The sequence below is a fragment of the Mastacembelus armatus genome, chromosome 24, assembly GCF_900324485.2.
Source record: "Mastacembelus armatus chromosome 24, fMasArm1.2, whole genome shotgun sequence".
NCBI lineage: Eukaryota > Metazoa > Chordata > Actinopteri > Synbranchiformes > Mastacembelidae > Mastacembelus > Mastacembelus armatus.
The window spans coordinates 20219420-20245240 of NC_046656.1; the positions used below are offsets into that span (position 1 = coordinate 20219420).

General features: G+C 41.6%; 1 protein-coding gene and 3 non-coding genes across 5 annotated transcripts; 1 reads left to right on the forward strand and 3 right to left on the reverse strand.

Moving 5' to 3' along the window:
- Positions 1–828: 828 nt before the first annotated feature.
- vash2 (vasohibin 2) lies at positions 829–25780 on the forward strand. Of its 2 annotated transcripts, XM_026318232.1 has the most exons (10): positions 829–1516; positions 2144–2586; positions 7589–7677; positions 7838–7894; positions 8405–8479; positions 14373–14610; positions 14700–14843; positions 17275–17393; positions 19512–24645; positions 25688–25780. In XM_026318232.1, exons 2-9 carry the CDS (start codon positions 2266–2268, stop codon positions 19579–19581), a joined length of 1113 nt encoding a protein of 370 aa, XP_026174017.1. In that variant the 5' UTR covers positions 829–1516; positions 2144–2265; the 3' UTR covers positions 19582–24645; positions 25688–25780. The 2 variants fall into 2 exon arrangements, with proteins under 2 accessions (XP_026174017.1, XP_026174018.1); XM_026318233.1 differs by lacking the exons at positions 829–1516; positions 2144–2586 and adding an exon at positions 7123–7177.
- Positions 9616–9689, reverse strand: trnat-ugu (transfer RNA threonine (anticodon UGU)). Its single transcript has one exon. It is a non-coding gene; the product is annotated as a tRNA-Thr (tRNA).
- trnat-ugu (transfer RNA threonine (anticodon UGU)) lies at positions 11228–11301 on the reverse strand. The gene has a single exon. It is a non-coding gene; the product is annotated as a tRNA-Thr (tRNA).
- trnat-ugu (transfer RNA threonine (anticodon UGU)) lies at positions 13411–13484 on the reverse strand. The gene has a single exon. It is a non-coding gene; the product is annotated as a tRNA-Thr (tRNA).
- Positions 25781–25821: the final 41 nt, after the last annotated feature.

A 25821-nucleotide genomic window follows, 5' to 3' on the forward strand; every position in this document is an offset into this window, starting at 1 on the left:
TGCATTTGTTTGGACTGTGGGAGGAGAAAACCCACACAGACACAGGGACAACATGCAGACTCCATACAGAAAGGCCCTGGGTCCAAATTAGAATCAAGCCCAGAACCTTCTTTTTGAGAGACGACCGTGCCACACCACTATTTTGCCAAGTATTCACCTTTTTCTACTCTAATGCTGTACATGTTTGTTCTGTCCAGAAGGGGGAGACAAAAGTTTAATTACCACGACTGTGTAACTGTAAGACTTTACTTGTTCACTTACCTGACTTCAGTTTAAATATGACATATTTTGCTAAATTACTTGTTGTCAGGCACATTATAGTGCTTCCTGGTGTTATTTCATTGACATGTTATTCCAGTTTAATGTTGACATTTTTAATACATGCTTCAAAAAAACAAGTGTTTTTTTTACATGCAAAGAGTTAAACGGTCCTTTGCTGTGTCAACATTTACATCACTATTTACATTTGTCTCTTTTATTAAAAGTAATACTTTCTTTGTATTTTGTGATCTATACGGAGATATGTTTGTAGAATAATTCTGGTGTATTATACTTTCAGTTGTTTTCTTTGTTGTTCTAACTGTAACCGTATCATGCACCTGGAAATAAACTAAATGTGCAAATAACAAAATAAAAAGAAAAACATTTTCAACAAGCTGGAAAAAATCCCATTTGTTGCGGATATATCACTTGTTGACGCCTTCGTCCGTGAAAACTCACCAATCAGAGAGCGCAATCAGTTCCAAATATGGTAATGCTACTCTTAGACCCGCCCCTCTTTGTTGGCTCGACCAATGAGAGGCCGTCCAGGGTTGGTGGCTGCCGGGGATACGAGCAGCGGAGAGGTACAGAGGCGCTGTTTGCCGTTAGCAGCAGCGTTTTGTCTCAGCTGAATGAATCACACCACGGCCTGAATAAGCGTTTTTATCAACAAGAGGTCGACCTTTCTGGAGGGGTAGTTGATACCGAGGCTCCGTACCAGCTACCGACGAGGAGGTCGTTTTCCCGGACTGTATCGGTGGGAGGCTCCGGCCCCGCAGCGTTAGCGGTGTGGGTTAGCTACCCAAAACACCAGCACATCCGGATGAGATTTTCAAAATACAAAAGCTCAGATGAGAACTGGGGCGTATTGAGTACAATTTTGTGGATTGTTATCTTCCCTATGCAGTTAAGACCCCTTTAGACGAACAAGTAATGGATTAATGAGTATACCACAAAGGTTCATACTAGTTATTCTTTATGCAAGCGAGACTGACAAACGAGCTGCTTTTACTTCGAAGTGGAAGTTGCCGTTTCTGCAGGCTAACCGCCGTTAGCTGCGTTAGCTTGACACATGCAAGAAGAGGAGAACTTGCAAAGCCTCGCACCAAAACAAGGGTTTGCAGCCTGTGGTGGACACCGACGCCTTGTTATGAATGGAACCTACCTCCTGCAGCTGCGTGTTTTTAGAAGCAAACGCCTTATAAACCCTAGAGTCCGTCTTTTTTCTGTGTTTGGGGGCCCTGCGGATAATACGGTACGGTTGGCTCTGAGCAGTTCGCACGTTTTAGTTGATAAAGACTCGAAGGAAAACTCCCCACGTCGATATGAACATGTGCCTGTGCTAACCTACTGGCTAGTGACCTTTGCACACCTTTTGGTTCTGCACTATATTGTTTATATTGCGGTATAATTGAACATAGCATGTGTTTCATGCTCATGAGTTTATTTATAACGTTACTTCACTATCCTCATGGGGAATTTTACATCTTTGGGCTAATTATATGGTTCACTTGATTTTCATAACGTTAATGTTAAATAGATTTTTTTTTTATCAGCTCCTGTCCTGCTTTAGAGTGGTTTACACTTTTACTAAAATGATGAAGTGAAATTTTCCATTTGGCATGTTTTAGACTGTATATGCAGGGGATTTGCGTCCCTGTATTGATTTGTAGTCATGTAGTCAAGGCTATCATTCCACTTCCATAATAGGAAAAGGCACAGATCTTCTCTGGGTGTACTGATGGGAACATTGTGATCATTGCAGTACAGAAATTCACCTGTAGTGCAGGCATCTGTTGAAAAGTGAGGTGACATTGTCGCTGCATTGCTGGTCTGCTTTGAGGATGCAAATTATTATATTATTTTATTTTAACCTTGGCAGGCTTGCTCACGAAGATCAGCATGTATTGTCCTACAGTGAGAAACAAGAGGAAACCCTTGTAGCTGGAGGGGGATTTCCTACCCTAACCTTTCCTCTTCCTCCTCCTGGCCCTCCTGGGATCAATGACGGGGCCCAACTCCCCAAGCAGAGCCGGTACCTCCCCAGCGAAGCTGAGCAGGCATGGCCGGTCCAAGAGTACCAGCTCGCACTGCCTCCTCCGCTGCAGCACCCAGGAGGAATCTTCGGACTCTCCCCAAAACAACAGCGCCCACTCCCCTGGGGAGGAAGAGGAGAAGGATGGGGGGGTTCTTTTCTACGTTAACCGGACCGGTTTTCCCATTGAGAGTGTCACCTGGGAGAGGATGTGGTCCCATGTGGCTGCTGTACACCCTGAGGGCCAGGAGATGGTGGACAGGATACGAAACGCTGCGTACCTTCCCAAAGTAAGCCGGCTGCGATTGGTTCACAGAATTATAAAATATTTGAAACTTTAAATGAGAAAATTTCTGCCACACACAAAGTGAGCAAACATTTCTTTTGTACATATTTGTCTCAATCAAGATTTTGATTTTACATGAATGCAAATGTTTCTGACCTGCAGTCTGGAGCAGCTCCTGTCCTTATTAAACATGCTTTGTGATGGAATTGTACCACATATTTTAATAATTGTAGTTAATTGTATCAGCTATTGATTATTTCCATCTTTTGTTATGATGATGGAGGAAATGATCTTTGCGGTGCGAGACCTGGCATAATAAGTGTCTGTAGAGGTGTTTGTGTTCACAGTTGCATAACTTGGCTGTTAATATCAACCTGTTTTTACACTTATTTTAACACATGCACTCTCAGGTCTATGCTCACTTACACTCACACACGTATAAATGAGTACGCAATCATTGATAGTTAGTTGTTTAATATATAGAGCAAAAACAGTCACTTATATGAAGATCTCAGTATTGAGAATACATATGAGCAAACAGCATGAATTCAGCCACCACTGTCATGTCAACAATCTTAGCATCAAGAATAATAGAAGTAATTTCTTCATTTATTGACAACCTTCTTTGCATAGCAGCACAACAGACTGTGTGGCTGTGGTTATCCAGGGTGGAAATAACTACAAACGTACGATCCACGTTTTTGTTTGCTGTTGCCGAGGCCCCTTGGCACAGATTTCTATCATAGGTTTCCCGTCAGTGATTTGGATGGATGCCTGTTGTGTTTCAGGCTGAGGAGGAGGGAGTCTGGTTGTTGTTTAGCTCTGCTAATTGGCCATGTGGTCATTAGTGACTCGGTTGGCTGCTGTTGTGAACAGAAGGACGACAGGAGGACATGTGCATGCAAACAGCAAACCTGCATGCACAGAATATGCACATATGAGCTGAACTGCTTTCACCAGCCTTTGTCCACAGCTCATGATCGTGATGGTCATGACAGATTTTAATGTCATAAGATTTACTTTCCAGTTGATGTCTTGATAGGTAAATCAAGCTTACCCATAGTTCTGTATGGTAGTGAGTTGTGGAAAATAGTTTGCTTGAATTGCTTTGCTGTGACACTGCTGTGTACAGTATGCTGGGTGGCCGTTGGTTTACACAGTGGCATTGTTGATATGCAACCTGACTCTGTTATTTGTGTGTGGGAAACCAGGTGGTTACCACAGATACAGTCACTGATACAGTGACCCAGTTTTTTGTGACTGTGAAATTTGTTACAGCTGCACTTTGTGTAGTTAATAATAATTAATACTAAACAACCAATGAGAGATATTTATAGTTACCATTAACAAATGAGGCCAGTGGTGAGGAAAACTCACTGGTATTGTAGGTGTGGTAGATGGAGTCTGTACATGTTTCCACTCTCCTTGCCCTCATTAACAGGGTAGAAATCTTGGCAAAGGGACCAAATAATCCCTCTAATACAATCTGGGTAGTGGATAATCTCTGGATACCAACTGGACTACCTAAAGGACCTTTAATGTGAAAAAACTGGCTAAAACGTCCCTAAACAAAGCTCCTTGAGCAAAACTAGAAAAACTAATTTTTTTTATTTTTAAGTATGGATTCAGTATCTGAAATAAAAAATCATTGAATCTGGAAGTGTCCTGTTAAACTTTATGCAAATTTGATCTCGACAGTTGTTCACTGTGCAGTCTGTGCACTGTGATGCTTTCACTTGTTGAATGTTTAAGTTAGAAATAAAACATATGAGTATGATGAGTTGAAACCATGAACTTGTTGCTATTAGTGGTTGTGTGTCCTCTTCTATACGTTAATGGATGCATGGTCACCAGCAATAAGAAGAGCCACAGCTGCATGATATATGTGACAGATGCTATTTGTCTCTGTATGACATTACCCATCTCAGGGCTGCTGGAACTGACGTCTTTGTCTAGGGTAGTTCATCTGATTTAGACAATTTCATGATACAAATAGCATGTTCTGGGCCGGCTGCTGATACTTGTGGACGCCTGCCAGCATCGATTAGTTTAGACCGATCTTCTCTTAGGCAACGAATTACGGACAACCGCAATAATCTTTAAGACGGTGTTCTTCAGGGTGATTACTGCACTCCCACTGTTGATGTGAGACACAGATCTGTAAGGAAAAGTCTGTCATCCATTTTAATACAGCCAGATAAAAACAGATGACTGCACTGAACAGGGTGATCCATGTTGACATTACACACACACACACACACACACACACACACACACACACAGAGGAATTCCTGGGGATGTCCCACTCTAAAGTTACCTTAACAGCAAGAAATATGATCCATCTGCCTCCATCTTGGTTGTTTCCATTTTTAATGCACAACGAGCCAATGTACTTTAAAGGTAATAAAGGGCAGTGCTGTGTATCTGTGGTATCCCTTCACCTCGGTGGTACTTTTGTGCTTTGATTATACTTTAATGCTGCATGTGTGCTGAGCTGTAAAAACTAAGCTTTTGTTTAGATTCTGTTTCGTACACTTTACTGCAGATATTTTGCAGCTCACCAATACAAGGCTGGAGACATCATATTAATTGTGCATGTATGTGCCACTCAAAAGTAAACAGTATTGAGCTGTATTACTTCACCACTTAGTATGTTGAAATTGTAATTAAACAGTGTTACTTGGTCTGCTTATTTTCTATATTGACTTCCCAGGCCTGGTTCTTGTTCCTCAAACCATTTTCTATCACCCTTCCCCATTTCCTTCGAACAATTCAATATTCAGAAACCGGGAAGGTCATAACCAACTGCGTGTTTATGTCTCTGTCTCTGGTTTATCTCTTTGCTGGTGGGTCAGTCGGGTTAGTTTTAGACTGAAGGCAAACATGGGACTTTTATGTCCAGTGGAAGGTGTGTTTAAAAAAAAAAAAAAAAAAAAGCTGATGGAAGTCATGAGGAGGAAGAGAGAAAAAACAGAGGAAGAGATCTGACCGAGAGAGGGGAGGGAAGGGAAGACAAAACAAAAAGGAAGGTTTGAGATAATAAAGAGGAAGGAGAACAAGCAGAGGAAGAAGGAGTGAAGGAGATGAGGAAGGGTGTGGGGGTGGACAGGAAGGGGGGTGGAGACAGATTAATTACCAGTCTAAACTGGGACGATGAAGTGATGCTCTCCCAGCTGGACTCTTACTGGAGATGAGACACTTGTTACTGACACTGTGTTCGTAGGCAGTATAATTTATTATTGGCTGTCAGTGGGATTAATTATCTTGTTGGCATGTTTTAGCAATTTATCTGCCTGTGTATCCCAGACTGATGTACGAAAGGTTCACGCTGCATCTCTGGAAGATCATGCACAGTTTGTATATGATGGACTGTGGCAACTGTACCTGGAATCTCATGTCAAATGTCATACATATGAGCGTCTTTCTAAAATGCTGCAATTTAAATGAAGTGCTCCATAAAAAATAAATTGCTCATGTCATCTTTATTCTGTTGAAGGAGATTCTGCATGATGATCAGTGCCTTGCTCAAGGACACTAAAAGGGAAAATGGCTGTTTGTGGTGTAACTTGATCGTACTGCATCTAAAATCGAGCCTTTTTTTTTTTTTTATAGAGGTTTTGCACTGGATGAGATGAGGCCAGTAGAAAGATGGCAGGCATTCCTCTTTAGCTGAGAGAAGAGAGGAGGGGATGATAAAAATGAGGGATCACCACACATCTGACTCCCTGGCCCAGCACAAAGCAGCTTTAAAGTGTGTGTGTGTGTGTGTGTGTGTGTGTGTGTGTGTGTGTGTGTGTGTGTGTGTGTGTGTGTGTGTGTGTGTGTGTGTGTGTGAGAACCAGCTGATGCAGCCAGTGTGTTACGCCTTAGCAAGGATTTCACTACATGAGAGATTATGTGGCAGTAAAACCTGCTATTTACTGGTCTTGACTGGCTGGCAGTCTGGTGGATAGACTGTATGACTGTTTAGAGGCCTGGTAACAAGAAGGATGACTAGTTGTGTGATTGTTTCAGTGATGGAATGACTTGACAGCTGTGTTTTGCAAGGGGTGTAAGAAGGTTGGTGTGGAGTTTGATGTGGTTTCTTTCTTTGTCACTGTAACATGTATACTCACCCTCCATGCTGCCCTGCACTTGTCTTCCTCAGCTCTCTATTTATGCCGAAAATAAACAGCGAAACATAAACCCACAGGAAATGATAGGGCTTGTGCTATGGTTCACCCTCCCTGCACACACACATACACACATATACAGCACACAAGCTGCCTGTGTGTCAGAGGAAGTGTTGGTGTGTGTTGGAGTCTGAGTCACTCTGCTGTTGTGGTTCATATCCTTTCATGAAGCCACATCTGTGACCCCTAATTTCTCCCCCAAACGATGAAACACAGTTTCATTTTTACCACAAGCCACTTTTCACAATGCCTGTTGACGGTGCACACCACATAACCCCAGACGGTTGGTGACTCGTCTGTCTCACGTCTCTTATTATTTCCTGTGGCTTCCCACTCTTGGTTTTATACTGATAAGTACGCCGACCTTGTTTTTCTTTCGTTTTTGCACAGGATCCTGTTTGTAAGACACAACTGCCATGAATGGTGATAACAGCAGTAGAACTGAGCTGTTGTGCCATTATCTTAATGTTCTTTAGAGGTTTTTTTTTTTTTTGCTCCTGACAAATAACATTTTAGCTAAAACAAATGTCCTGCAGATGTTTAAAGATATGTGAATGTTACCACATGTTGAATTTACTAGATTCTGTCTTTCGTTTTTGCACAGGATCCTCTTTGTAAGACACAACTGCCATGAATGGTGATAACAGCAGTAGAACTGAGCTGTTGTGCCATTATCTTAATGTTCTTTAGAGGTTTTTTTTTTTTTTGCTCCTGACAAATAACATTTTAGCTAAAACAAATGTCCTGCAGATGTTTAAAGATATGTGAATGTTACCACATGTTGAATTTACTAGAAATAATGTGTAAAATCTCAAACTGTCTTTGTCTTTCCAGCATCCTGTTCCCTCAGTCCCAAACTTCAAACCATCCATGTCAGTCCCAGACTGGCTGGTAGCCATCCAGAACTACATGAAGGCTCTGCAGTATCCTTTAACACAGAAACAACACACATCACCTGTTCCCATTGAACAATGTATAATAATAATAAGAGCTACACCTGGTGAGGTTAGTTGGACATTAGATGTTTCCACAGTTTTAAAAAGATTGTCAAATATATTTCCTTGTTCTTAACATTTGTGTCAGGTACAACCACACGGGAACCCAGTTCTTTGAAATCAAGAAGAGCCGTCCTCTGTGTGGGTAAGTGAACTGCAGCTTTGAACATGATCATAGTTCTAATAACGTTAACACAACAATCTAATTGTCAGACTCTTCATGTACACACACCGGTATAATTAGATTCATTATTAGCATTTTTACGCAAAGTCTTATTTTATTTGGGAAAGTTTATGTCGGTTACCTGTTTCTGATAAGAGACAGAGTAAACAAACAACTACTCATGTAAGAATGACCTGTGCAAGTGCTTTAATCATGTTGGTGTCTAATCTGGTTACTCTCAGTAATCGGGCTATAATGGGAATGAAAGACATTTACTAGTCAATTTATTATTAATAATCTAAATAAAGAATTTTAAAACAATTTTATCTCCACATTTGTCTCTTCTCCCCTTCTTCCTGTCATTTTCCTCTTCCTCTTTTTTCCTCATCTTGTCTCTCCCTTGTACTTCACTTCTTCTTCTCACCCTATTTTTGCTTCTCTTCTCCCCTTTGTCACCATCTTTATCTCCTTCACATCTTCCTCCCCCTGCAGGTTAATGGAGACAGCGAGAGAGATGATCAGGGAGTCTTTGCCAATCAAATGCCTCGAGGCCGTCATCTTGGGAATGTATCCTTTACTGTGCGCATAGAAACGAACACACAGACGCACACGAACGCCACGCACGGGGCCAAAAGGTGATTTTTGTTATCTGTTGCTCTAATGTCCTAATGCCCCATCATCATTGCCACTCTTTCCAGTTTTTACTGCACTGTGTTGCTTGGCAACAAGCCTGCTTCAAAGTTTAACCCCCTCCCCCCGAACATACAAACACACACACACACACACACTTATATCATCTGGCAGATTTAAAAGCAGCAGTTAGCTCCAATTAAATAGTTTAAACTGAATAATAATAATAATAATAATAATACTGAATTATTCACTGTAACTACTGAAGCTCCAGTTTGACTAGTTATCAAATCAGTGGTTTCTTTCAATCATTGTGTCTTGATATGGAGCCACTATAGCATCTGGCATGCTGTCTTGTGTGTGCACTGGCCCGGTAACAGCTGCCTCTCTGTGGCTCTGAGAATTACTAAGCTTTGTCTTTTCTTATAATCGATTATTTTGGCTCACTTATTGACTCAAAATACAGAAACATCTTGCTTCCAGCTTCCCAAATGTCAGTATTTGCTGCTTGTCTTTGTTTCTTACCACTGTGAAATGAATGTTTTAGGGTTTTTCACACTCAACATTGTTAGTAAGTGCATTTATTTTTTCAGTAATGACATTGCGATACAGAAAACAGTGTGGTAACATTTTTGGAGGATTTTATGACATCAACAGATGAGGTTTTTTTTTTTTCTTCCTCTTTCTGTGAGGGAATGGTCCAGTTTCCTATGTGCTGTTTTCACAGTGGCTTTTCTCCAGGGTTGTCTGGGTGCAGCTGACAGTGACTTTAATTGAGACTGGCTTCAGCCTTCAGATGAAAGGAGGAGAGAGGGAGGGAAATACAGGAAGTGGCAAGAGCTCAATAGAAATCTAACTTAAACACTAAGGGACATGAGAGTGGAGAAAAAAATCTGGGAAAATAAGAAAGAGCTTGAGAACAAGACACAGCAGTCTGTCAAAGTAATGAATATTCTGTTGCTGTTGGTCCTTTAAACAACCTCACGGTTGTATTTGTCTATTTGGTTGTGTGGTGTCACCTTTTACTGTCCCCTGGGGTCATCTAGACCCAAAAAAAAAAAATAAAATAAATTAGGCCCCAGTGAGACTCGAACTCACGACCCCTGGTTTACAAGACCAGTGCTCTAAACCTCTGAGCTATGAGGCCTTACCTGTTGATCCAGGTGAATGAATAGTTTTTTTAAATGTGAACAACAACAGGGGCCACACCTTGTTTACCTACTGATTATTGTCAATATAATGTAATACCAACCTGACCAGTTACCTCATCGTCTGTGTGTTTTGCACCGGGCTTGAATCACTTTAAAACATCTCCAATATTTAATTCTCCAGTTAATTTGGTTTCAAGTCATAGTGGAATCAGACACTGTTATTTAAAATCTTTTAAGCTCCCGTTTTTCCAAACTTTTACCTAAACAATCTGGGAAATTTCAGAATATACCTGATGCTCAACCCACAACAGTTTCCAACAGTTCTTTACTAATAACGAAGGATTCAGTGGTGTTACGGGAAGAGAAGAGACATAGAGAAAGAAATCTAGGACAGAAAGTCGGGGCGAATGAGGGATAAATAGCAACAGTTGTTGTAGCTTGTCTCTGTCCTCTGCTGCTGGTTGCTTTCCTTCCCTGTCACAGTGATCTGAATTCTCTCCAGGATGTTCAGGGTTTATCTTGGGTCACACCAGCTCGGTGTGTGTGTTTGTGTGTTGACTCTGTGTGTGTCTGACTTTGTCTCATCACTTTAACCATCAGTGACTAGTGTTTTGCAGAATAAGGCTGGATTACCAGACTGAATCACGTTGAATCTTTTTCAAGAACCTTTCAAAATAAAGTACCAAAATGCTGAAGAATAAAATAGGGAAAATGGTTAATAATGTATATAAAGGTTGCATGAAGCATTTAAATAGCAGACTGTTGCACAATAGCATCAGGAGTTCGACCGCTTACGTCGTGTGATAAGACCAACCATGAGTTGGTGATCTGCTTGGATTGGGTTAAAGTCGGGACCAGTCGGGTTCTTCAGTTCCAAATCAAAAAAATGTTATTGATCTGTCTTTTTGAAATACAATGAGACAGCAAGTTTTACACACACTAATTTTTTTGTTATTTTAGCAACTTATGAATTATCCATACGTTTTCTTTGAAGAAGAAATAGCCAAAAGGTGCAGTGCTATCTGGCAGTCGTGGCCTAATGTATAGGGAGTCGGACTTGTAACCTGAAATTTGCATGTTCAAGTCTCAGATCTGGCAGTAATTGTCGGTGGGATGGTGTGAATAGCCAATACCATGATTGATGTGAGACCCTTGAGCAAGGCACTGGACCCCAGTTGTTCCCCGGGCGCTGCAACATTGGCTGCACAGTGGCTTTTCTCCAGGGTTGTCTGGGTGCAGCTGACAGTGACTTTAATTGAGACTGGCTTCAGCCTTGTCCACCGCTCTGGATGTGTGTTCATGGTGTGTGTGCACTCTGGGTGGTAATGGAATTTCCCCATTGTGGGACTAATTAGGGTAATAACTTAAGAGTTTGTGTTTTGTTGGGTTACCCATACTGTAAATTAGTGGCTGTTGGTTGTTTTAGCGGTGTATGCTGTGTATTTGTCTGCACTGTAAATACTGAGACTATAGAGATACATGTTATAGCAGGTAGTTAATGCTGTAAAGAATAATTAAAGAAAACAGAGGAATTAGGCCCCAGTGAGACTCGAACTCACGACCCCTGGTTTACAAGACCAGTGCTCTAAACCTCTGAGCTATGAGGCCTCACCTGTTGATCTAGGTGAATGAGCCATTTTTAAATGTAAATGACAGCAGTTACCACACCTTGTTTACATGCTGTTGTCAATATAATGTGATACTAACCTGACCGGTTAACTCATCGCCTGTGTGTTCTGCACCGGGTTAGAATCAACACAAACCAGTTAACCAGACTTCAAGCCTGTCTAACTGACATAAAGGCTTGGATGACCAGTAACTTTTTACTTTTAAACTCTGAGAAAACAGAAGTCATTATATTTGGGCCTAAAAATCTCAGAAATAACTTTTCTAAAATTATAGCTACTCTAGATGGCATAGCCCTGGCCTCCAGCACTACTGTAAAAAACCTTGGAGTTATTTTTGACCAGGACATGTCCTTTAACTCACACATAAAACAAATTTCTAGAACTGCATTCTTTCACCTGCGCAACATTTCCAAAATTAGGAACATCCTGTCTCAAAATGATGCAGAAAAACTAGTCCATGCATTTGTTTCCTCAAGGCTAGATTACTATAACTCATTACTATCTGGATGTCCTAATATCTTAATAAAAAGCTTCCAATTAATCCAGAATGCCGCAGCCAGAGTCCTGACAGGAACTAGCAAGAGAGATCATATTTCTCCTATATTGGCTTCTCTTCATTGGCTCCCTGTAAAATATAGAATAGAATTTAAAATCCTTCTTCTCACATACAAATCCCTTCATAATCAAGCTCCTTCATACCTTAAAGACCTCATAGTACTATATTATCCCAATAGACCACTTCACTCTCAGAGTGCAGGCCTACTTGTGGTTCCCAGAGTTCTCAAAAGCAGAATGGGAGGCAGAGCCTTTAGTTATCAAGCTCCTCTCCTGTGGAACCAGCTCTCAGCCTGGGTTCAGGAGGCAGACACTCTGTACTTTTAAGGCTAGACTTAAAACCTTCCTCTTTGACAAAGCATATAGTTAGGGCTGGCTTCAGGCAACCCTGAACCATCCCTTAGTTAGTTATGCTGCTATAGGCCTAGACTGCCCGAGGACCATCGGTGCACTGAGCTCCCCTACCCTAACCCCCCCCCCCTTCTCTCCCACCTCATGTATATTCCACCATTGAATGTTACTAACCTTGTGCTCTCTCTCTCCCCTAGTTTGTGCTCTCTCCCTCCCTCTCTCTCCCTCTCTCTGTTCTCTCTGTACCTTCTGCAGGTGTCCCTGGTCCTGGAGCTGTTTATCGCTGATGTGCAGTTACTGGCCCCACCAACCTGCAGTGTCTATTTGTTGTTTATTGTTGCTGTTCTTTTCTCTCTGCTCTATCCACTCACCCCAACCGGTCGAGGCAGATGGCCGCCCAAACTGAGCCTGGTTCTGCTGGAGGTTTTTTTCTTCCGTTAAAGGGAGTTTTTTCCTCTCCACTGTCGCCAAGTGCTTGCTCATAAGGGAATTGTTGGGTTTTTTAGTTTTAGTTTTTGTAAAGTGCCTTGAGATGATTTGTATTGTGATTTGGCGCTATACAAATAAAATTGAATTGAATTGAAATTGAATCACTTTAAAACATCTCTAATTTTTAATTGGACTTCATTCTCTGGGGAGTTGTGGTTGTATCCTAATGGCTAGAGAGTCTGACTTGAAACATAAAAGTTTTGGGTTCAAGTCTCAAGCCTGGCAGGAATTGTCTGTGAGGCAGAGTGAATAGCCAGTGCCCTCAACACCACAATCAAGGTGAGACCCTTGAGCAAGGCACTGAACCCTCCAGTTGCTCCCTGGGTGCTGCAGCATTGTCTGCCCAATGCTGTTTATGGTGTGTGTGTGTGTGTCCACCATTGATGGATTTAATGCAGAGCACAGACTCTGAGTATGGGTCACCATACATGGCATTGACTTATTTGGTTTCAAGTCATAGTGGAATCAGACACTGTTATTTAAAATCTTTTAAGCTCCCGTTTTTCCAAACTTGTACCTAAACAATCTGGGAAATTTCAGAATATACCTGATGCTCAAACCACAACAGTTTCCAACAGTTCTTTACTAATAACGAAGGATTCAGTGGTGTTACAGGAAATACTGAGACTATAGAGATATATGTTATAGCAGTTAGTTAATGCTGTAAAGAATAATTAAAGAAAACAGAGGAATTAGGCCCCAGTGAGACTCGAACTCACGACCCCTGGTTTACAAGACCAGTGCTCTAAACCTCTGAGCTATGAGGCCTCACCTGTTGATCCAGCTGAATGAGCCATTTTTAAATGTAAATGACAGCAGTTACCACACCTTGTTTACATGCTGTTGTCAATATAATGTGATACCAACCTGACCGGTTAACTCATCATCTGTGTCTTCTGCACTGGGCTCTAGGGCGAGTTTAAAATGTCCAAAAACATGGAGTAACAGTTGTAATTCTGAAAAATAACTTCTCCGATGTTTGATTGGACTTTAATCGCCACTTAATCTGATGGACAGGCACTCTGGCCAATGAGATAGGCCTCTGTCAGCATAACCGACCAAATTGTTGGCTGCTGACCAACAGAGAGGATGTCCAGGTGTGTGTTTGTTGCACATATTACAATTAGATCACTATCAGTGTGGAGAATACAGTATGAGAGCTGACTAAATAAAGCCCCCAATCAGTTACAGTTTTGATTAACTGTATATTTTAATCATTTCCTGACAATGTGGGTACATCATATTTTATCATGCTGAGTCTAGTGGCACCAGGAGGAAGTAAATGTTTCAAAGAAGAAGGAAAAACAGGTAGAAAGGAAGAGATTGAAAATAAAATGGATTTATTTTATGTCTTGTTTTCTTTGTTAAATAAGTGAAAAGAAAACAAACTCTGGCAGGACCAGAGCCATTGTTTACCCTGTGGCATTTTCATAGTACTGGTCCCTTGAGAGTCCTGACACTGAGACTGTCAGTCTGCTGTGACTAGTCCCAACAAATACATTCACTCTCAGGTTTGTACTCAAATGCTTTTTTTTTTTTTTGGTTTACACTCAATGTTCAGCACCAGTGGTATGGTCAAAGTGTGTCATGTATTTGAAATGGCATCAAAAGAAAAATACTCTGCAGATCCTTCCTTAAGTCAGAGATGTTGACCAGATACCTGACCAACGGGCTGACATCTCTTGAGCGTTTTCCCATCAGTTTTAAGACCCAGTTTTCAGGCCACTGCTTCCACCATGTTGTGCTGGGTGTCTACTGTAATGGCCGCTATGGATCTCTGGGCATGAGCCGGCGCCAGGACCTGATGGACAAACCACTGACACACCGCACACTGGGAGAACTGGTGGCTGAGTTTGAGAACTCCTACAAGAGGTACCAGCACACACTGAAAAAGGTAATGATGGAGATGGAGGTAGGCAAAGAAGATACAGTAAAAGTAATACTTGGTGATGCTTTTCTAATCACGTTCTCTGCTTCTCACAGGTGAAGATTGGCCTGTATGTGCCCCATGACCCCCACATCTTCCAGCCAATCGAGTGGAAGCATTTGGTGCTGAATGCTGCGCGACTGGGAGCTCAGGAGATGAAGAAGGAGCTGGAGAAACACGGCCGGGACATGAGGATGAAGGTGCATACAGTTCATTCTTAAAATATCTAGGGCTGCACCAAATACTCGACTAAATCGAATAATTCGATTACCAAAAAAAAAAAATCATTAAATAATTTACCTCGAGCAATTACTATAAGTTGCATTGTTCCACACGGACCGTAATCGCTGTCGCACAACGCATTTCCGTATCAAAAGTTGGCGCCATGGCGGAAAGCGAAACCGTCTGTAAAAGGCAGAAAATGTCCAAAGTTTGGGATCATTTCAAACTTAAAAAAGATGCCAACCCGCTGCAATGTGTGTGAACAACAACAGCACTTCGTCACTGAACAGAAAACATCCGGTTATGAACCAGACCCGCTCACGAGGTGACGCCATTTTAAGGTAACGTCGTGTACACAAGAGTATTATTGTTTAAAAATAATAATATTTTATCGGATTACTCGAGTAATCGCTGAAATATTCTGTAAAATACGCGACTCCAAAAATGATCGATAGGTGCACAGTTAGATCACAGTTAGTTAGGTGGTTTCTCCAAGGCACTGAAACATAGACCCTTGATTGTACTTTATGTCCATAAGTAAAATGTCTGTCAACACTGATAAAGGGTATGGGTTTCCTACAGACCACCTGTGTTAATGTAACTACACCATATCCCCCCTTTTCTAAAAATATCAAAAATGTCAGTGATTCAAAAGTAGAATTCCCCTGATAACAAACAGTGTCTCTTTATGAGCTTGATAGTAGTTTTGTTGAGAGAGTATAAGTGTGCAGCCTGGAGCAGGAGAAGAAAATTGGCACCATGAAGCCGACAGAATAAAAAAAAAATCCTCACAAACCCCAAAATAAATCATCCAGGATGACAACAGCATAACAATGTCTGGTAAAAACATTCATTTGGGGCAAGTAGGTAATTCAAAGCAGTGGGAAAACAGTTGTTAGTGGTGCTGCTAGTGGAGTGTTCAGCTGCCAGCAAACAATACAGACATGTTATTTTGGCTGAACAAAATTTCCCTTGAAAAGACCAAGATGTCTTCCAAACATGACCTTTTAGAAATGGATTTCTGCATAAACATCCACAGACTGGCTGCCTGTTCAAGTCCAAGATTCACTTTTTGTGCCCTGATGCATCACCATTAATGTTAGTTGGTCTTGGTGTAAACAGTGCTAATGTTTAATTTTGTGCCTGTGTGCAGATTGACACTGTGCTGAAATGTTCAGCTGCAGGTGTCTCATGATACTTGTGGATAAAATCAGCATCAGGGAAAAAAGGGAAAACTCTTATGAACAGTTTTTTCTGAACAAGGGAAACACCGTCATTATTTTTTCCATAAAAGTGGAGACGGATGTGGTTTTCTTTGGGCTGAACATTGAATAGAAACTGTCAGGAATTATTTAGTGCATGATATGCAAGGAAGGAATGTGTGAGTGTGTGTTGAACAGAGGGAGACAAAGCAGTGGGTTGTTTGAAGTTAAATGTTTTGAGCCCCATGAGGTTTTATTTTTTTTTTTTTTTTGTAATTTACGAGGTTCTTATTTAGTTTTTGCATATTTCTGCAGTACATGCGATGTCAGAGAGGGAATGCATGAGTCTGTGTATGACTGCGTGTGAGATGACAGTGTTGGACAGTGGGTTGCATGTCAGCAGGTAATGTAGGTCAGCTAGTTTGCAGCTGTCACACACACACTAATGCTATCATACAAATATAGACATGCACACACACACACAGTCAGATGCTGGTCAGCTGTGTAGTGTTTGAGATAAGCATTTAGTGTCTTACTGTGTGCAGTCATGTACTGCTGTCTTCATTAAGGTTTGAGTTGTGATGGTGTTTTTGGAAAGTGTGGTTGTTGTTTGGTTTATGTTAAGGTTTTGTTTGGTGGCATTTCAGTACGCCAGTAACATTTCATTTGTTATAAAATATATAAAACATGTTCACTTTTATCCAACACAGTTTTTTTTACCTGCACATGATATTAGATTAGTTTAAAGTGAACAATAGTTTGTGCAGTAGATGTATGAAATATCATACAAGCTGCTTAGTCCTTAGATAAGGACACACACACACACAAACACTGACCCATATCTGTCTCAGAACCACATGATGAATGTGACCCACAAGAGCCACTTCCTTCTTTCCAGGAAAACATGGCGTCTAAGTTTATCCTGCAGTTTTCTTCCACCACCGATAGCTTCAAATTGCTGTTTTACACACACACACATGCAAAATGTCTTATTTATGGCTTTAAACTGTATTTTCTCCATCATCCATCTATGACAGTAGTTTTTCAAGGGAATTAAAGGATTCAGGAGTCCACTTTGCACTTTCTGCCCTGGGGGATAACAGCAGTGGTTGTTGGTGTCGTTCTACCAAAGTTTCTGTACATTGAAATGCTTGAAGATATTCAGTTGTTCTGTGTGAGTGTGTAATTTGTCTTCTTTTATTTTTAGATCCTAAAATCCTCCAGCGCGCAGTCACCAATTAAGGAGCGGAGCCGGGGCAAATCCCTATCACCGCGCCGGCGACAAAGTAGTCCCCAGCGACGCTTACCACACCGCAGAGACAAATCGTACGTATTTTCCTTCACTTTTCTTGTTTGTGCCAAAGAACAGGAAACCTGCAGCTCATGTGTCAGTGTGTGCAGTTTCTCCATTAAAGCAATTGTAAATATTGTAAACAGGGCCGGACACATTTTCAGACACATGTATTTCTCTTTCACATTATTAGAGCAGGGTCAGACAATACAGACTGGATTAAGTGATGTCTAATCTAATTATTCCCAACATCCTCAAAAAACAGATAAGAAAGTGTTAAACTGAGCAGCTCTTAAAAACAGGGCCACTCATCCAACTCACAGGCTCTTTTGTGTGTGTGTGTGTGTGTGTGTGTGTGTGTGGGAGATGTAACACAATCTGACTTGTACAGCAGCTGCAGTGCAGCCGTAATTCAGAGTCAGCGCAGTCACACACACACACGGCACCAGAATTAGTGTGTTACCGTTTGACGTGGCAGTGCAGTGACCTTTATATGAGAAGCGCTGGTAGCTTTATTCATTATTAAGTAATCTGTGTGTGTCTGGCTATGATTTATGAAGAGCAGTTTCAGTTTATACCATGAAGATACAGACATTTTGACCAGCACACACTAACCAGGCTTTCTCATTTTAATCATCTTTTCAGTGGTTTAACGTAAAACCATATGAACATATAATAAAAACACTTATTAGATCATGCAGGACAAGTCACGAAACCCCATAATGAACAAAGCTGTAAAAACATGACATATTACAGTTGGTAGGTTAATATCTTAAATATAAAATGGAGTCTTAATTACTTTAACATTTCCTGATTTTTACAGTTTAGATATTAAGTTTTACTCCTCGTTGTTTATCATTCGTAATATAATAAACCAAGTTTTGTAGTTTTAAGGAATTGTGCAGAGTTTAGTACATGACCTTTGTGCAACTTCTACACTACAAACCTTTATTTCTGTAAGTAGCTACCTTTAGTTAGGGTTAGGGTTAGTCACATATTAAATGATGCACTGATCTGCAAATATGTAAATTAGTCAACTGAGATGTGGATTTTGAAAAATATCTCCATAAATCAGCTTCTTTTCCCTCCAGGGTTCAATCAGACTCAGTTATTTTAATCTTTTTGAAAAGTCGATTGTTTCACCAGTTCAGAGAGATGTAAATGACCAGGAGAACAGATGAGCAGCACATTAGCACTTTAAACCACTTGAATGTGGCACTTAAAATGCTATTACTGTCATCAGCCTGAGCACTTAACATGTTGCACTTGAGCAGACTGGCTAATAATCTGCTGCTGAGAGCACACAGACGTTTCAGGAGGCTGTTATCAGCACTGCCTGCTAGACACAAACAAATGCAGCACGGCAGTTTTAAAAGAACTGAACAGAAGAACAACCTTAAAATGAATTTTAAAATAGATTTCTATAAGTTTCTAAGTGTTTTCAGAGAATGAGAAAGAAGAAACTAGAAGGTGACAAACGGTATAAGGAGGAGAATGAGGGAGAAAAGGCAGAGGACAAGAAGAAAGATGTGCAAAATGGCACGAGACAAGAAATGTTGGAAAAGGCAAAACAGAGAGGAGTGCTCCTCCATATTGGCTTTATCACTTTTTAATGTGTCAGCGAGAGACAGAATTTGAAAGCTTCAGCAGAAATCTCTGACGAAAATGAGAGAGGATAAAGGAGGAGGCGAGAGAGGCAGTGAAGGATTTACATTTTTTAACTTTCAGAACCTCTTACTTGGTCTCTAAGAAACAGTGATGTTTCACTGACATTCTTTCCAGCAGAGCAGCTTAGGAGTGAGGTGGTTAGCAGGGTTGCCTCACAACAAGCCGGTTCTGGGTTCAAATCCCAGTTGGCCCTGGGGTCTTTTTCTGTGGACCTTGCATGTGTGTCTGTGTGTTCTCTCCTACCAAAGAGGTAATTTATGACCTATGAGTGTGAGATCTTTTTAATACAGTGGGTCCCATGGATTAATTGGTCAGGGAGGGTGGACCTGTGAGGGGGGTGTTTGATATACTAATGAAAGTTTCTTTCTTTTGGGAGGCTGCATTGAATGTAAGGGAAACATGGGTGATTGTTTGTCTTGACTGTGTAACTTTAAGGTGTTCGTTAACCTGTTGACCATCGGTGTGTTTCTCTGCCTCCTGACCAGGCCGGCCTCCGTGGAGAGGAAACCTCCTGAGCTCAGCACTCTCAACGACGGCTACCAGATCCGCATCTGATCCCCTCCCTCGCCCTCCCAAGACAACACATCCGTCCAGACTCAACCCTGATCCACGAGCCTCCGCCAGCGTTTTAGGAGAGGAGCAACTCTGTTGGACTGGACATCGACAATGTGGATGAGACTCACACACACACAAAAACATGTTACATGAGCTTCAATGGAAAGAACTTATTAGACTTTAAATCCGGTTTTCAGTCTTTAAGATGGATGCATGTTGTTATTTGTTTAGAGGCAACGGACCCTTGACAACAGCATCCTCATCACAGACATTTCAGTCATGTAGCTGTAGCACTTATAAAGAAAGAAGATATCAATTTCTATATTTCTGACATTTCAACTACCTGGTGGTAAGAAAGTAAAGGTCATAACAACACAGGTAGAAAGTCTTTCTGAGCCCTCACTGACCGTGACTCTTACAGCGGGGCTGAAACAGGACGCGAGAGAGAAGAAAGATGAAAAGATGAGATGTTTGTCAGTACAAATATGTGAAAGTGTTCTGGTTCCAACGATGCCAGGTTGGACTTTCACATTCAGGTGGTGTTATCCCACTTTATCCTCTTATGCCTTCTCAAATACTGCAGTAATGTTTTAGCTCCAGTTTGATCCTTCCCAAACCAAGAGCAGTTTGAATAAGTAGAACCTCCACATGCAGATTGTATTGATCAGAGTGGACGGGTTTAGCATAAAGAGCAGATGAAGAGAAAGCACAGAAATCGAAGATGCACAGGCAGAGAGGAGCAGGGAGCATAAAAGAGGTGGAGATGAGTGAGGGAGGGTTATAGCGACAGACTTCACTGCAGGAGATAAGGGAACAATCATTAGAGCACTGCGACAAACCTCCTGCCCCCCCTCTGCCCTCTGTTGACACCTTAGTGAACACATAAGCTCAGCTCTGTTTCCATCCAAGTCACATTCAAGTCAAGCCAATTGTTTTTTGATAAAAGCAGGTTTTTAGTATGTTTAAATTATTTATTGTGTAGATGTGTGTTTGGATGGAAGTCTGGCTGAAGGTCAAGGTCCAGGACATTTTCCAATTTTACTTTATACTTTTATACTTTTACCTTCTCCAGACCTTCAATAGAAACAATCTGGAAAGTTAAAATCAAACCCAGAGGCCAAAAAAATCCCATTAAGCACAACCATAATACAGTTTCCTTAAATGTATATGGCAAAGGGAACATGGTGGGTTAAACTATAAAACACTGTGCTGTGATTGCACATGTTGCATCTTTAAAAAAGTGTGTACATGTCGACCTAACTCGGCCCATGTGTTTACACAGTCCCCTGACACACTGCTGGCCTGTTGGCTGCTACAATCACAGCTGTTGCATTAACAGCTGGAAAATAAAATGATTAAACTGGTCCCAATCCAGCTGCAGCCAGTTTGTCCACTCAGACAAACAGCGAGTGAAGGCAGATGTTGTCGGCCGAGTAAACGCTCTGTAACAAAAGCCTCATCGAAGTCAGGGGGCTGTAACAGAGGCAGGCAGGAGGTCGGTCAGTGAGGTCTCAGAGGGGCTTTTTGGCCACAAAATGAATGACGTGTCAAATTTTAATCCCTCTGTTTTAAATCAAGTCAAGTCTGCAACATGGGGGTTTGTAAACCAGCTCTCAGTTATGTTGGAGACCATGAAACACCAAAAAAAAAAAAAAAAAAGAGTTCTTCAATCAGTACATCACAGGAGACGAGTACAAGAGACCACTTCTGTTCCCAGAGCAGCCCCATGAATTATTGCTCTGTGAAGCTTTGGTACCAAGTGACCTACACAGTATGAGAGTCCAGTCAGTACTACACGCACTGTTCCACGCTCGCATGCGTGATGTATCATGAGGATTATCCAAAAATCCAATCCCGTTTGGCGTGGGTTGGTTTCTGGATTCTCCTGTTGAGGCCTTTGATGAATCACAGCTAAGAAGCTTGAAATCTCACGTCACATGTTCAGTATCATCACACTCATAGTCCATTTGACCCGTTCTGATACAAGAAGTATTGAGTTCTCCTGAGCACATACTGCTGTTACACACTTTACTGTACGTCTGTATCTCTACTTTGATTCACGTCTGTCACATCCGCAGAATGTACTGCACGGTTTGAAGCCGTCAGCCCGAGAACTACAGAGGTCAGCTGATAATTGTAACTAACCGCTGCACCCCGACCAGCTCTGCTCCCAGACATCAGCGGCTCAGTGCCTTTCTCCAGGGTTTCTTACCACAGAGGAAGGGTTTTCATTCAGACCAAATCCACAATATTAAAAAAAGAAACTTCAAATTCTAGCTTGCTAACTTTGTCTTTACGAACAACAGTTGACTTCTGTAGTTTTCATCTGAAGTTTTAACTCGTGGTAAAAATGATCTTTGCTCACTAAGGCTGCTCCAGGCTACGTTCACATTCTGCCAACTGAAGTGAACTTGTTGAAAGTCTGAAGGATGCGACCACCCAAAAACTTTAAATTCAGCGACAGACGGCGTCTTTTTAAAAGAAGCTCTGTGGGACTTTTGGCAATTAGTAGCACAATAGAGCAATATTTTAAAAAGTGTTTCATTTGTATATGAAATTCCTCCTGGTGCAGCTTTAACTTATTAAAACTATCATTAGTGGAGCAAAGATGATTTTTTTTTTTTGGCTTTAGTTTTGATCAGATTGTGTCACAAGTATTGTCACTTGACTTTTATGACTTTTAGTTGAATGTTTCACAGTGTTTTCTCGCTCACTGAACACGTGTGTTTTGCTGCCAACTGAGGACTCCAGACATTTAATCCTGGCTTTGTTTTAACAGTGAGCTATGCACACGCTGCGTTAGAGAGCAGGTTATGATTAAAAAAAACAAAAATCCTTGTCTTCCACGATTACAACAATGGAGGAGGGAGGCGTTCATGGCTCGATCTACACATGGACCGTCTGTACAGAAATAAATCCAAATCAGTTTCACACAGCCTTTCTGTAGCTTTTCTCCACAACAAACCTGAGGAAGGTGCATAAATAATTGTGTTCAACTAGTCAATAAGTCAATAAGGTCAGTCTGTTGGTTCATATGTTCTCCCTGTGTAGACCAGCCTGAGCCATTATCACTGATTCAAGGTGCTGTGAGGAAAAAGCAGAATATTTTTCCGTATTTCTGATGTTGCCCAGCAGTGGACCATAGCACAGCTTGGAGCTGGAGATCTGACTGTCACGTCTCCAGCTCTGGCACAAACCAACCAGCTCAACACGTTAATATTTGTAACGAAGGTTTTGTGTTGAAACTTTCTAAAGGCTCGATGTTTGTTCGCATCCAAAAAGAAACACAGAGCTGCTTTGCTTTTTGAGTGTTCAGTCTGTTTCACACCAGGTCGGGTCCAAACAGACGAACTCATGATGCGTCTTCATAGTGAAGAAGCAAACATATCTCTGAGGACATTTTCAGGAATGACAATCAGGACCGAGCCACCTGTCACATGTGTGACTGAGGTTCGTGTATTTTTGAAACTGTACATCTGAAGATGTAACAGTCACCAAGGGCCTAACGTTCACTCATTTCACTGGAAGCACAAACGACCACAAAGACTTCGGACTCAAAGACATCACAGCCGCATGTCAGTGGATTACACAGGAAGACGAGGACGACGACTCAGAAAGTTCACACAAACTGTGACGTGTTACAGCTCCAAACAGTGAAACACGATTTTAGCAACTGAATCCTCTTTTTCTGTTAGTTTGCAGCAGAGACTTGACAATTTTATATTGAAGGTTTTTTTGTTGTTTATCCTTTGTTTTATCAAGACATTTGGGTTTGAGTCATTGATTGTTACCTGATTTCGAATGAGAAATATTTGTTTTTAAAAAAAACAAAACACACTGTACCTGTAGCAGGTGTTTTTTTTTTTTTTTTTTTTTTGTTTGTTTGTTTCCAAAGTGCTGAGAAGTGAATTTATCAAACACTGTCCCAGTCCTAAATGTACTGTACTACAGTCTGTTCTAACAGCAGTTAATACGGCAACTTAACACACTGGACAGAAATTTAAAGTTAAATATATATATATATATATATATCTTTTTTTTTGCTTGCCAAAAAGACCTTACATTTTGTATTTGTGTGCTGCAGCTGCTGAATTGGAAAAAGGATTTTCCCTGCAAACAGCAGAACCAAATTCGCAGCTCAGCATGTAAAGAAAAGCTGAAAAGACAAAAACTAAAGGTGTCCATGCTAAAGTATCAGGACCTGAGCAGTGTTAACTTTCATCACGTTATCGTCAATCAGCCTTTGCTCTGTGCAGAAACAGTTGCAGATTCTGTCACTAACTTTTTGTTTGGCAAACTTTTTTTTTTGTTTTCTTGCTCAAATATGTTCTGAAATCCATCTTTTTTTTTCTGTCCATCGTCTCTGGAAACGTATTTCTTGTTGCAGATGTTAAAGAGCAGACAGATTTGCTCTGTGCCGCGAGGAACAAAGGGACAGTCAGCCTTGTGTCCAGCTTGTGCAGTGTGGCCGAACAGAAACAAACAGAAACTCAGTGTGAAGTGTTTGTCATATGGCAGGAATCAAACCCCAAACTGCTGTACCAGCCAACAGAGCTCATGAGACCCACAGAAGCCAACAGATTGGGCTGATGAGGATTTTACTTCAAACACAACGGAGCCCTGAAGAACCAGTAGTTTACACACACACACACACATTAACATTACTTTTGGTGAGCGCTGCTAAATCCATCCACTTTTCCTGTGTGAGAATATGGTGTGGTTTTGTATTCCTGTGGATCTAGTAGGAGAAAATGTAACTCCAGTCAATATTGTTGTTGTAACTCTCCTACTGTTACAGTATCAGTGCTCTGACAGCAGCTGTTTCTGCAGCAGCATGTGTTTCAATAAATTATCTACGTTTTTAACTCGGTCTTCTTTCTTTGGCCACATGGTTGGATGAGTAAAATGTATTGTATTTCATTGTCACTACAGCTCTCTGATCCAGCTTTCTGTTGTTTCTCTCCAGGCTCCTGTGAACCCTGAAGACGGCTGGCGCCTCCTGGTGGTCGGCTGGTGGTCATGCAGTCTGTGAACTTGAGGCCTCTCCAACAACAGCAGCACAAAGTAAGTTAGTGTTGTCCCTGTTAGCATGTTGACATTAGCATCGAGCTCCAGTCCAGAGTTGCTAACGAATGTGCAGACTCTTAATCATAGATAAGAGTAAAGTTCAGCATTGAGGGAAATGTGTAAGGCCATTTACAGTAAAGACTGGGAGCTGTTAGAGAAATCCTCCCTATCGTTTCCTGAAACATGTTTCTCCACAAACTGACAGAAAAAGATGATGTGTGTAACTGGACTTTCCTGAGGTTCTTGAAGGCATCTCACCTCTGAAGCTTCTGACTGACTGGTGTTCCTGCCATGAGCACCTTGATGGCTGAAGGGGTCACACAAGTGGATCTGTTGTCACACTGCCTTGGGGAGGATCTGAGGACTGCACTGAGGACTGCCGTCTGCAGAGGAGGGTCCCCGTCCTCCACATGCTGCTGGATGTTCAGTCTGGTCCTGACGAGTTCCTCTCCAGTGTCGTGTGCTTGTGCAGCGCTGGTTTTGTTTCTCCAGTGTCGTGACCTGCAGATGCTACGCTGCTCTGCTGCTGTGGGTGGAGCAGCTTCTGCCTCAGAGTGTAGCTGGTGTTTGTTCAAGATCCTCCTGCCTTTCTCACATACTGACCAATGTACAGAATGACAATGACACATTTCTACAGCATGTATTTTATGACCTGTAGTTCTTTAGAACAGTGGAAATAACATTGTCATTCCACACATGGCTCAGGGTGTGAAAATCTCAGGAGCAAACCACCTCCCTGTGCACGTCAGACTCAGCTACGCTCAGACAGAAGCTGCAGCTCAGAGCCCTGAGGACCAGAGAGCAGCAGAGCAGCGTAGTATCTGCAGGTCACACTCCACACTGGAGAAACCGAACAACCACTGCACAAACACATGACACAGGACCAGACTGAGCATCCAGCTGCATCTGGAGACAGAACAGGCTACAACACTTACACTGCAGTCCTGACATCCCTCCCCAAGGAAATTAACAACCTCAACACCTTAATTCTTGTCTGTAAACTGATGGGTCTTCTTGTTGTTTATCTCTGTGGGTGCAGGAATCTCCAGTTTGGTTTGGAAACCTTTCTTCTGGGTAAAAGGCCTCAACACCCAAATTCCAAGTAATCGTACTTCTGGTGACCTCTGACCTGGGTCTTGTGTGAAAACAGCGTTTTCCGGATCATCCGTCACG

Bases quoted from the DNA above. Each gene is read 5' to 3' on its own strand.
- vash2 (XM_026318232.1), top strand. From the start codon at position 2,266: ATGACGGGGCCCAACTCCCCAAGCAGAGCCGGTACCTCCCCAGCGAAG. The intron at 2,587-7,588 runs GTAAGCCGGCTG...TTGTCTTTCCAG, and splicing joins ACGCTGCGTACCTTCCCAAA to CATCCTGTTCCCTCAGTCCC. The intron at 7,895-8,404 runs GTAAGTGAACTG...CTCCCCCTGCAG, and splicing joins AAGAGCCGTCCTCTGTGTGG to GTTAATGGAGACAGCGAGAG.